This window comes from Phocoena sinus, chromosome 17 (assembly GCF_008692025.1).
Source record: "Phocoena sinus isolate mPhoSin1 chromosome 17, mPhoSin1.pri, whole genome shotgun sequence".
Lineage (NCBI taxonomy): Eukaryota > Metazoa > Chordata > Mammalia > Artiodactyla > Phocoenidae > Phocoena > Phocoena sinus.
Window position 1 is genome coordinate 11,471,805 of NC_045779.1, and position 13,473 is coordinate 11,485,277.

A 13,473-nucleotide genomic window follows, 5' to 3' on the forward strand; every position below is an offset into this window, starting at 1 on the left:
ACACCATCTTGTAGGGTTTGAGGCATCTCATTACAGCCTAGAAAGGAGGGAAGTTAGCCTTGGTGGAGGTGGGGCCGCAGCATTTTCTGTGATGTTGGCTGGAGTAGAGCAGTTATTTTATATAAGTTATCTATTGTGGGAGGCTGCCCCTTTCTTGGTCCTTTGGCTAAGAGAGCAGGCTTTTGTTGAGACTTTTTCCCCTGCATCCATTGGCATTTCTGGGTTACCTGTTACTCCAGCGCCCAGTCTGGGATATATGAGGTAAAAGGAAACTCAAGGAACTCACTCCTAGGCTGGGGTTTTTTTTTTTTTTTTCTTCTTTTTCTTTTGGATCCCAAGGTCCAACTCAGTCTGTCTTCTCTCTGCCTGAAGTCTTTTTTTTTTTTTTTGCACTTTTTTTCTTGCTGTTTTTTTCTTAACTTTATTTTTCTGCTGCATTGTCTTTTTTAACAAAATTAATTATTTTTTGGCTGCGTTGGGTCTTCATTGCTGTGCGTGGGCTTTCTCTAGTTGCAGCAAGCAGGGGCTACTCTTTGTTGCAGTGCGTGGGCTTCTCACTGCAGTGGCTTCTCTTGTTGTGGAGCATGGGCTCTAGGCATGCAGGCTCAGTAGTTGTGGCGCACGGGCTTAGTTGCTCTGTGGCATGTGGGATCTTCCCAGACCAGGGCACGAACCCATGTCCCCTGCATTGGCAGGTGGATTCTTAATCACTGCACCAGCAGGGAAGCCCCTGCATTGGGTCTTTGTTGCTACATGCAGGCTTTCTCTAGTTGCAGCAAGTGGGGGCTACTCTTCATTGCGGTGCGCGGGCTCCTCATTGCGGTGGCTTCTCTTGTTGCAGAGCATGGGCTCTAGGTGTGTGAGCTTCAGTAGTTGTGGCACATGGGCCCTACAGCATGCAGGCTTCAGTAGTTGTGGCATGTGGGCTCGGTAGTTGTGGCTCACGGGCTCTAGAGTGCAGGCTCAGTAGTTGTGGTGCACGGGCTCAGTAGTTGTGGCATGTGGGCTTAGTTGCCCCACAGCATGTGGGATCTTCCCAGACCAGGGATTGAACCCGTGTCCCCTGCATTGGCAGGCGGATTCTTAATGACCGCACCACCGGGGAAGTCCGAAAGTCTTCTTACATTTGTTTTATATATGATGTCCAGAGATTATAGTTGTAGTTAGGAGGAAGAATAGTGAAAAGTTCATCTGCTTCATCTTCCTAGAAAAGTCTCTAAAGGGCTTTTAACACAAATGTCATGTTTGTACTTGATATGACATTATGGGGTAGCTATTATGGGGATTGTGATTATAGAGTAATTGAGTTGGCATAATGGATTTGGATAATGGATTTTGTCTATGATGTTGAAAGTAATTGGCTAAAGGATCTTTGAAAAGGTGCCTGGAAGCATTCTAGGTAAAGATAATCTGAACCTGAACAAAGTGAGAAGGAAACAGAGGAGACCCAGCTGGATTTGCGCAATGTTCTGGAGGAGGAAGTCAACAGACAGGTGGGAAGTGGCCCCAGAGTTCCAAGGTTAATGACACGGCCCATGTGACTAGAGAGATTGGGCAGACTTTTTATTTTGCTGTGTGGTGCTATATCACCTTTTGCATCAGTTGTGATTAACTGTGGATGTGTATAATAAACCTAGATGGCTGGGAAAGGTACTCTGTTATGTTCCTGTGGCTGATATCCTGATAAACAGGCTGACACATCTAAGTCTCACCATCTTCCTAAGGACTGGAACTTTGAGGAAGCTCTATTTGATCAGTTTCACATACCAGATAAAGTGTGTTTTGTACAGATTGATGAGATAGCAGATTTACCATATCATGTATTTTAATCAATAGGACAAAATAGAAGGATGAAAGCTGATGGAATTTTACTTTGTCTTGACAATTATTTAATACTAGTACTCTTACCAGGCAGTTTGAGTCTTTTTTCATCTGTCATTTTGATATTAACTGCATTTCCATGGCAAATTTTTATAGCTTAAACTTGTAACTTAACTCATAACTGTAACTTAAATCTTAAAAACATAATATGGAGTACTTTCAAGATTTATGTATTGCCATTTGAGTGTTTCCCTGCCTGTCACATTTATATTTATATGAAAGCCAAAGCTATTCAATATATTTGTTTCTTATTTCTCCCTTGAAATTTGTTGATGGCATTTCTATAACTGTTGGTTACAATGTTACAGTATTATCTCTCTGGGAAAGTGGCATACACATGAGTCCTTAATTGGTTATTGTACAATTGATTTTTTTTTCAAATACACTGAACTTCAGTTTTCTCATCTCTAAATTGGAAGCACCAATACCTACTTTGAGAGGAGAATTTTGAAAGATAACATGAGAAAACTTATAGCACAGTGCCATGCACAAGTAAGTCCTCATTTTTTTTTCTGTTCTGTACACGTTTTTATTTCCCTTTGAATTAACAGAATGGCCCCAGGATTGGAAAGAAATCTTCATTTTTATAAGAAGCATTGAGATCCTTTGAAAGAATCAATATAACTGAGAGTCTTGTCTCAGATAATTAACTTGTTCTCTTTCATAATAGTAGCCTATGGAGAATGTGTAGTCTTTGGACATAGACACAGCATAACATTTGCACTATGTGTGATGAAATTAAAGGCTATAATCTATGTGGCTTCTGGCAGACATCATAGGCATTGTCATCAAGCTTTGTGTTTATTTTAAAATAAATTTATTTATTTTTGGCCGTGTTGGGTCTTCGTTGCTGCACGCGGGCTTTCTCTAGTTGCGTCAAGTGGGGGCTGCTCTTCGTTCTGGTGTACGGGCTTCTCACTGCGGTGGCTTCTCTTGTTGTGGAGCATGGGCTCTAGGCCCACGTGTTTCAGTAGTTGTGGCTCGTGGCTCTAGAGTGCAGGCTCAGTAGTTGTGATGCACTGGCTTAGTTGCTCCATGGCATGTGGGATCTTCCCAGACCAGGGCTCAAACCCGTGTCCCCTGCATTGGCAGCTGGATTCTTAACCACTGTGCCACCAGGGAAGCCCCTGTCATCAAGTTTTTGATTGCTTTTGGAGTAGAATATTTTTTTAAAAATTTATTTTTTTAATTGATGTGTAGTTGATTTACAGTGTGTTAATTTCTGCTGTATAGCGAAGTGATTCAGTTATACATACATTCTTTTTTACATTCTTTTCCATTATGGTTTGTCCCAGGATATTGAATATAGTTCCCTGTGCTATACTGTAGGACCTTGTTGTTTATCCATTCTATATATACCAGTTTGTATCTGCTAACCCCAAATTCCCACTCCATCCCTTCCTCACCCCCTCTCCCCCTTGGCAACCACAAGTCTGTTCTCTTGTGAGTCTGTTTCTGTTTCATAGATAGTTCATTTGTGTCATATTTTAGATTCCATGTATAAGTGATGTCATATGGTATTTGTCTTTCTCTTTCTGACATACTTCACTTAGTATGATAACCTCTAGGTCCACCCATTTTGCTGCAAATGGCATTATTTCATTCTTTTTTTTATGGCTGAGTAGTATTCCATTGTATATATATACCACATCTTTTTTATCCATTCATCTGTTGATGGGCATTTAGGCTGCTTCTATGTCTTGGCTATTGTGAATAGTGCTGCTATGAACATAGGGGTGCGTGTATCTTTTTGAATTAGAGTTTTCTCTGGATATATGCCCAGGAGTGGCATTGCTGGATCATGTGTCAGCTCTATTTTTAGTTTTTTAATGAACCTCCATACTGTTTTATGTAGTGACTGCACCAATTTACATTCCCACCAACAGTGCAGGAGGATCCCCTTTTCTCCACACCCTCTCCAGCACTTATTTATGTATGTATGTATGTATTTATTTTTGGCCATGTTGGGTGTTAGTTGCAGCACGTGGGCTTCTCTCTAGTTGTGGTGTGCAGGCTTCAGGGAGCATGGGCTATGTAGTTTGCAGCACACAGGCTCTCCCATTGAGGTGCACAAGCTCAGTAGTTGTGGCGCCCTGCAGCACGTGGGATCTTAGTTCCCTGACCAGGGATCAAACCCACGTCCCCTGCATTGAAAGGCGGATTCTTTACCACTGGACCACCAGGGAAGTCCCTCCAGCATTTGTTATTTGTAGACTTTTTAATGATGGCCCTTCTGACTGATGTAAGGTGGTATCTCATTGTAGTTTTGATTCACATTTCTTTAATAATAAGGGATATGAACATCTTTCCATGTGCCTGTTGACCCATCTGTATGTCGTCTTTGGAGAAATGTCTATTTAGGTCTTCTGCCCATTTTTCATTTGGGTTGTGTTTTTGTTGTTGAGTTTTATGAGCTGTTCGTATATTTTGGAAATTAAACCCTTGTCGGTCCCATCATTTGCACGTATTTTCTCCCTGGAGTAGAACATTATTTAAGGAATATTGAAATGTTTAAAGTTTAACTCCACTTTGTTCATTCTTTATTAATATGTTAATTTCTAATTGTATCTAATTCTTAATTCTTAGTGCCCACATACATATCAAACTGAGTATGTATTAAATAAAAATCTACAGGTTCATAGGATTTAAAAGTATTTGAGGTAGCCCTTTTTCTTATACCAGAATGTTTGTAAGCTAATGAATTAAGATGAATGTATTTACAAAAATCTGATATAAGAATAGTGAATAAAGTGAGACTGAAGGCTTTGACTAAAGATATCAATTGTAAAATGAAATGTGCTGTTTTTTAAGGAGTGTCGGGGAAGAACCCCAACCTTACAGAGGATGACAGTGAGTAACAAGACTCCAAAGGAAATGACTCAGCAAGCAAGCAGGCTGGCTGGCCACAGCGCCATAGGTGCAAGTGTACACCAGGAGACACAAAGGATCAGGGCAAGACGGTTTCCTACTCACAGCACAGCAAACAGCAGATGTTATTCATTCCCATTTTAATCTTAAGTATTTGACACTAGACATTAACTAATAATGCACATCAGTACAGTACTGCATTCCAGGAAGAAATGTCATTGCCACTAAATATCACTTATAGGAAGATCCAGCTTTTTTTTTTTTTTTTGCGGTACACGGGCCTCTCACTGCCGTGGCCTCTCCCCGTTGCGGAGCACAGGCTCCGGACGTGCAGGCTCAGCGGCCATGGCTCACGGGCCCAGCCGCTCCGCGGCATGAGGGATCCTCCCGGACCGGGGCACGAACCTGCGTCCCCTGCATCGGCAGGCGGACTGTCAACCACTGTGCCACCAGGGAAGCCCAAGATCCAGCTTTTAAAATACAAAACAAGAGACTTGTGTTTAACAGAATCTAGAATAGGTGATGAATCCCACTAGTCATCTGGGTCTGCAGCCTCATGACAGTCCTGACTATTCCCCACTATTGTCCTTTCATGGATTACTTTCTTCAGAATAATTTCCCTAGTCTAGTTGTCTTTATCCAGCTATTTGCTCACTTTGAAAAATATTGTTAGCTTTCTACCCAATTTTGTGCTTTCAGGGAACTACATTACGAGTTGTCCTCCCTTCTCCACACCCTATTGACAGTAACATGTATTTCTGTACCTTTCTAAGCTATTCTCTCAACTAAAACAGTGAGGGAGACTCAATAAAAGTCATCCGGGGAATACCACCTTTCATAGGGCACTGGGCTCATTTAAAAGAATCTCAGATTTTGAGTTTTCATTAACTGTGAGGTAAGGGGAAAGGATCCAAGAGGTACATTGTATTTAATTGAGGATTTTCTTTAAAATAGTCAGTGGAGCTTAAAAAGCCCTTCGTGTCTGTGTATGTTGTACTTCAGAGTGGCCGCCCTTGATACTAACATTGAAAAGGTAAGCGAGCCAGACACTTCGTGTGGATGGTACTCTGAAGGGGAGCCTGCACCCTTGTGCCATAGGCACTTCAGAGCCAAATCAAACAAAAAGGGTAGAAGTCTCGCCAGCACAAGTCAGTATGCAGACCGTATTTTTTTTTTAAACATCTTTATTGGAGTATAATTGCTTTACAATGGTGTGTTAGTTTCTGCTTTATAACAAAGTGTATCAGCTATACGTATACATATATCCCCATATCCCCTCCCTCTTGTGTCTCCCTCCCACCCTCCCTATCCCACCCCTCTAGGTGGTCACAAAGCACCAAGCTGATCTCCCGGTGCTTATGTGGCTGCTTCCCACTAGCAATCTGTTTTACGTTTGGTAGTGTACAGATGTCCATGCCTCTCTCTCTCTGTCACAGCTTACCCTTCCCCCTCCCCGTATCCTCAAGTCCATCCTCTAGTAGGTCTGCGGCAGACAGTATTTTTAAGAAATGATCATACTTTGGCTGTTTGTCTTCTGCTTTGGGGACATCCGTACTTGACGCCTCTTTTGTTCTTTTTGTTTTTATATTTGTTTACTTAAAATTTCTCTGAATTATACACAGATTTAGTGGAAAAGAGCATTTCTTAGTTTGGATTACTTTTGCCTCTATATTCTAGCTCTTTAATAGCCTTGTATTCTGAAGGATGGCAAAACAGATTGGTTCTGAGAACAAGTTATTTGTAGACTGCCTTATAAAACAGATGTCTGTGGGAAAAGGGTGTGTGTGTGTTTATAGTTTTAAAGGAAGGGACATGTATGAGAATTTTCATAAAACCTAAGCTTTTCCATATATAAGAATATTACAGAGCAACTCTTTTTCTTTATTTTTTTTGCCTTTGGTTCTCAAGCTTCTGTAAATGTCAAATCTTTCTATGTCTTTGAGAATGCATGATCATTTCAAGATTATTTTCCTTTTCCAGCTTCTAAAAATCCACATTTAAACTTCCACATTTCCTATAATTTGTTTGAACCCATAGCTGTCAACCCATAGCAGGGAAATGCAGAATCTATACCAAAGTTATAAAAATGGTATAGACATATAAAATATAGATGATCTGACACTGTCACTTAAATCGTTTTGCTAAAGGTCCTAAACTTTTTCCCTCTTACCCTGGCACACTGTTTTTCAAGATTAATGAGTGCTTATCCCTTAATTCTCAGTAGATGCAAAAACAGAAGGATAGAATTCATCTGGAGGAGTTATGGGGAGAGGTAGAAGCTTAATTCTTATTTTTCTTAAACAGTGTAGTTTGCTGTTAAGTATTGGTTAATTTCCTCTTAAAATGTATTTTGGCTGGAAGATATCTTAAAGAAAGGAAGCTGTTCAGACATGCCTTGTAGTTGATCTCTTAATCCAAATCGCCCTATTATCTCGTTCCAGTTCTGGGTATCGAAGTGTAAATGTTCATGGGATTAGACGATTGGCTTACTTGAGTGATAACATTTTAAAACAAACGTAAAAGCATATAATACTTTTGGATCCTGTGATCTGGGAGGGTATACTCACTACTAAAGTGACTACGAGTTCTTGAAAAATCAGTTATTATAACATCATTTTTTGTTTAGTAGCACTAAAGATTCTGGCATTCAAAATTTATCTTTAGGGCTTCCCTGGTGGCGCAGTGGTTGAGAGTCCGCCTGCCGATGCAGGGGACACGGGTTCATGCCCCGGTCTGGGAAGATCCCACACGCCGCGGAGTGGCTGGGCCCGTGAGCCATGGCTGCTGAGCCTGCGCGTCTGGAGCCTGTGCTCCGCAACGGGAGAGGCCACAGCGGTGAGAAGTCCGTGTACCGCAAAAAAAATAAAAAATAAATAAAATTTATCTTTATTTGCTGTTATAATATATAGTTTATGAAACCTCTGCACTCATACATAATATGAAAACAAACCATCATCCTTGCTTATGTTCCCAATAAAATATTCATTCTCTTAGGTAAGTTCAGATAAACAAAGCAAAATCCAACTTTCATGGAAAATGGGAGACGGTAGGGGGTAGAGGTGCGTCTTTACCTCCAGGCTCTCATGCTTCTCTGCTCGGCTGCACTTCCATCCAGTTGTCACCCTCCAGGTGCTCCATCCGGCTGCCTGTGGCAGGGCGCCTGTCCCGTCTTGAGAACTCTCTGCTTCTGATCATCCCCTGCTCGAGACCCGCCGTCTCCGTTCCTACTAGTAGTCTTCCTCCTTTCTCCACTGTTGTTTCGAACAAGTGTGATACTTTAATTGTACATTTATTTGAGATTTCTATATTTTACCCAGATCTTTCCTCAGGACTAGAATTCTGACTCTGCCAGTATCCTATCTACCAGTGGTTTCCTTAGTTCTTTCAAAACGTAATATTTTTTAAATAGTATTTTAAAACACTATTTTAAAAGTAGTGTTTTACTATGTTTTATTAGACAGTTGTCAAGAATATAGTTGAGGAACCATATTAAATATTTGACATTATACTGATTAAATAACTCTATGTAAATATCCCCCCCAGAAAAACTTCATTCAGTAGACCAATTTCTGTCTTCTTGTAATTTAATGTGTTTATCGTATAGAGACGTTTAATGAAATTATTTGACCTACCCTATGAAAGGTAAGTAGAAATCAAAATTCAGTGTTATATTAACAAAAAGCCATAGTGATTTAAAAAAAAATTTAATGTCTTATTAAAATTACTTTCTTTATTGCAGGTTGATTAGAGCACATGCTCTAATCTGAACTTACAGATAATCTTTCAAAGAACATATTAATGTATTTAATCAGAGCATTGGTATTGTTTCTTATAAAAGTTTTTACCTTTGTTTAATCGTCATGTACTTTTTTTAGACATTTCACCACCTGTTTCTTCCCCGTGTGGGGTAAGAAAGGAAATGGTAATTAAAGCTTTGCAAGCCCAATATATTTCCCTACCCCACAGATATTCTAAATTAAATAAAGTGAATGAGGTTAGTATTATTAGAGTTGGTTGCTAGCTAGGTAATAACGAGCACATTTATTCTCCAAATATTTTTGTTTAATAATTAATACTACAGGTAAAAAACAATTTGCAAGCAGCCTCTGTGTATGACAGTTTAATTAACAGGGCATAATCAAAATTAGATATGAAGAAAAACAACTGAATTCAATGCAAAATACCAAAAGCTAAAGGTCCAAGAATTCATTCATTCAGACACTAGGTAGAATGAGTTATCATAGCTCTCAAGCAAAACTAAAATAGCAGTGTTCAGTTAAAGGAAAACTGAAATACAGTATAATGTTGGTGAATGTTATAACAGTCAGTCTGAGTTTGACTACATCAAACAGAAGCCCAAAATAATGGTGATGGAAATTTTTCTCAAGTCAAAAACATCCAGAGTGGATAGTCTGAAGCTGACAGTGGCTCCACTGTATCCTCAGGGACCAGCCAGGCTCTTTGCCATCCTTAGCTTTGGCTTTACTGTCAAGGTTAGCTTCTGTCCTTCAGCGACTCTCAAGGCTCTCAGAAGCAGGAAAAGTGGGTAGGGCTAGAGATGAAAGGACTTTCTTTCTTGTAGAGTTGAGTCACTGCCCTCTAAGCAGCCTTCCGAAGTGGCTCACCATCTTGTTAGACACAGCTCCGTCACATGACCACATGAGACTGTGAGGGGAACTGGCATACGTTAATTAACTTGATTGTGGTGATTATTTCAAAATGTATACACATTAACAAATCATCATGCTGTACTATATATGTGTGTGTGTGTATATACACACACACACACACACAATATTTGTCAGTTATTCCACAATAAAGCTGGATGAAGAAAAAAGAAAAGGGCTTAGAGGCTGGAAAAACCTAACTGTAGAAAATAGGAGGAAATGGATAAATTGACAGCTGAAATCTGAATTTTATTCTCAACCTACGAAGCAGTGCATATTAGAAAACCTTTCTTTACGCTCAAGTGAAAATGAGACCATCTGTATAATTACTGCATGGGTTCAATTATAATTACTTTCTCCCCCTTTTCAGTTTCTTATGCTGTAATTTGGCCCATATTGTTACAGTGTGTCTTGCAGTTTGGTGTATTCTATCACAAGTGGAAAACACAGACATCGAAATGCAGAAACCAAGACCCTGGGGAAGGGCTAATGGATTACTGATTTGATTTGTCAAATATAGCCAATAATTAGTTTACCTTTATTTATTTATTTTATTTATTATTTTTTTTTGTGGTACGCGGGCCTCTCACTGTTGTGGCCTCTCCCATTGTGGAGCACAGACTCCGGACGCACAGGCTCAGTGGCCATGGCTCACAGGCCCAGCCGCTCCGTGGCATGTGGAATCTTCCCGGACCGGGGGCACGAACCCGTGTCCCCAGCATCGGCAGGCGGACTCTCAACCACTGCGCCACCAGGGAAGCCCTAGTTTACCTTTTTTAAAAAAATATATTTATTTGATTGCACTGGGTCGTAGTTGTGGCTCTGGGCTCCTTAGTTGTGGCATGCGAACTCTTAGTTGCAGCATGCATGTGGGATCTAGTTCCCTGACCAGGGATCGAACCCGGGCCCCCTTCATTGGGAGCGTGGAGTCTTATCCACTGCACCACCAGCGAAGTCCCAGTTTACCATTTTTAACAGCATTAAAAGTTGCATCACCTTAGTTCAAACCACCAAAACAAAACATGAATTAGCAAAAACATTGTTGGAATCTGTGATTCCTCCGGATAGTGTTGGCTTGTGCATATAACGTAGAGATAAAGATTAAGAAGAATGATGCCAACAAGAAACCTGGTGTGGTGTGTATCTACATCAGGTTGATAAGTGCTTTGTTGTTTTGAAACTTACAGCAGGGGTTTTATGTCAGGTCAGCCTGAAAAATGGTTCTCAGATGTTATGTTCTGCTGTGTTCTGATTGACTTTGAAATGATGATTTTTTACATTCCCTAACAAAGCCTGTGTGACAGCCAACCTTCTGTCTTCCTTGCAGGACAGAGATCCGGAAAAGGGAACCCCTTCAGGATGATCTTCCTTTCTTCGAGAGGCCCCTAGGCCGGCAGTTTTCCTTACCAAACCTGTCTCCGGAAGAGCCTCCACGGCAGACCATGACACTGGCCAACGAGGAAGCACTGCAGAAGATCTGTGCCCTCGAAAGTGAGCTTGCTGCCCTCAGAGCTCAGATTGCCAAAATTGTGACCCTCCAGGAACAGCAAAACCTCAGTGCAGGTCTGCAAGTCCTACATTTGTTTTAACCAGCAAACTGGAAATTAGGAGAATGCCACTAATTTGAAAAGAAAAAAGAAATGTATATATAGAAGTGTAACTGAATCACTTTGCTGTACACCTGAAACTAACACAACATTGTAAATCAGCTATATTACAATAAAAGTTTAAAAAAGAAAAAAAAGTAACAGCCATTGGGCTTGTTGGAAAATCAGGGGTCAGTCCTCTGCATTGTCCAGTACAGGACCCAGTCAAGGTTAAGTAGTTTTTGTTTGTTTTGAACAATCTTAATGCCGTCAGAGAGGATGATGAGTGTATTTTGAAAACACAACATATACATACATTGATAACAGTTGAATTGCTACTAGTGAATGCTGTGGTAAACTTAGTTGTCTGTGATAATGGCACCATTCACATCAGACAGGAGGTAATCGCAAAAAACAACCCTGACAGGGTTGAGTGCTGTTTACTGACCTACATGTCCTGAGGCAAGTACTTGGCCTTTCTACCTCCCTTTCCTGCTCTAAAATGGGGATAGTAGTTACCTATGGTAGGGAGTAAACGTGGAGATTATATACGATACCTTCAGCACATAGTAGATATTCAGTAGTCATTTTTCTCCCTCTTGCCCAGAGTGGAAACTGAATTCAGGTCCTTTGACTCCTGGACCACTACTGTTGCTTTTATTTGTGTGGCACTGTCACTTTGGAGAAGAAACCATAGCCTTGAAATCCTAGCCCATTAACCTGTTGGTAGATAGTGGTTGTTTTTCCAAGTGTTGTTCCCTGAGTCCTGGCGAGACTCAGCATAAGCCAACTCTAAAGGTTAAAGGATAGGACAGTTATTCTGCCTCTGAGCCACTTTGCTTGTGGTCCTAGAGTTTAATGTAACCCCACATGGAAGCCTCATCCAACCTGGGTCAGGCCAAGATGGGCAGAGGGCGAGTGCACTCCCCACACCTGGTGTTACTTAAGTGAAATTTGCATGTAACTTATGAAAAACCAAAGTCCTGCCCTTTTCTGTTTAACCTATGAATTACATTTCTCTTTTGCTTTACCTCCCTCTTCCGGCAGACTAGAAAACTACTGTAAATTGTGAGATAATTTGGGGCTTTATGTTAAACTTCTATTTACAATCCAAATCCCTTGAGTAAAACTCGTGTGCATCGAGTTCCCCCTAATTAATACAGTTCACCCCCAAAACAACTCTGTAATTTCCAATTATGCAGAAAGATGAATTTTTAGGTCCTTATTTTAGAACCACTTTAACTCTTGGTTACTTCTTGTTTAGGAAATTAACTATAACTTTTTTTTTCCTCCCAGAAATTTGTTCAACAATAAATCTAAAACTTTAAACACACTTTGGTCAATGCACATTCTAGTTAACGCTCAATTAAATCTTCTATGTAAATATACTTAAAAAGAACCACGAATGTATCAAATGGTTTTTTCAAATACTTAACTCTAGTACTAAATTGTCAAACTGTATATACTGAAGATAGTTATGTGTGCAGTACAGATGCTCTGTTTCATCTAAAAGTAGCTACACACTTGGCAGCAGTCAGACTTGAACAGTGGAGATCACAAAAGCGCCCTGTTAAGTTAAATGGAATGTTTCCATCTGGAGAGTTTGGGATTAAATGATACAGTGACTGAGATGCAGGCATTTAGATTCCAACCAAGTAACTGAAACTTCCTTTCTACTTACATAACTTTGATTCTTTTTAAGGATACTGTTTTCAGATATAAAGTCCTTAACATAATGTTGCTTTTAAAATAGTTTATTTGCCTATTACCAGCAGGATCAAAATGACTTTCCCTTGTTTCTGTAGGTGACTTAGAATCTACGGCATCCGTTGCCCCAGCGCCACCCTGTGTCCCACCAGCTCCCCCTCCGCCACCTCCCCTCCCTCTGTCAGGGCTCCACAAAAGCGCATCTGCTATTGATCTGATTAGAGATCGAAGAGAGAAAAACGCCTGTGCTGGAAAGACTTCAGTCAAGAGCAGTCCAAAGAAATCTGATATGCCAAATATGCTGGAGATCCTTAAAGACATGAACAGCGTGAAACTTCGGTCAGTAAAAAGGTGAGGATATATTTGCCTTCTTTCTCACTTCCCTTGATTTTTTTTGCCTAAAACCAAGTACTAGGTTTCTTTTTTTTTTTTGAATTTTTGAATTTTATTAATTTTTTTCATACAGCAGGTTCTTATCCATTTTATACACATCAGTGAATACATGTCAGTCCCAATCTCCCAATTCATCACACCAGCACCCCCCCAAAGCCAGTTTCCCCCCTTAGTGTCCATACGTTTGTTTTCTACATCCGTGTCTCAAATTCTGCTGTGCAAACTGCTTCATCTGCACCATTTTTCTTGGTTCCACATATATGCATTAATGTATGATATTTGTTTTTCTCTTTCTGACTGACTTCACTCTGTATGAAAGTCTCTAGATTCATCCATATCTCTACAAATGACTCAACTTCGTTCCTTTTTAT

The 13,473-nt window shown here is 40.3% G+C and overlaps 1 protein-coding gene across 8 annotated transcripts in view; it reads left to right on the plus strand.

Moving 5' to 3' along the window:
- The window catches only part of MTFR1 (mitochondrial fission regulator 1), an 80,451-nt gene that overhangs the window by 58,237 nt on the left and 8,741 nt on the right, over nt 1–13,473 (plus strand). For all 8 annotated transcript variants that reach the window (XM_032610003.1, XM_032610002.1, XM_032610001.1 and 5 more), the window contains 2 exons: nt 10,744–10,979; nt 12,808–13,060. In XM_032610003.1, the coding sequence (XP_032465894.1) occupies nt 10,744–10,979; nt 12,808–13,060 (489 nt within the window). The remainder of the gene's footprint in view (nt 1–10,743; nt 10,980–12,807; nt 13,061–13,473) is intronic.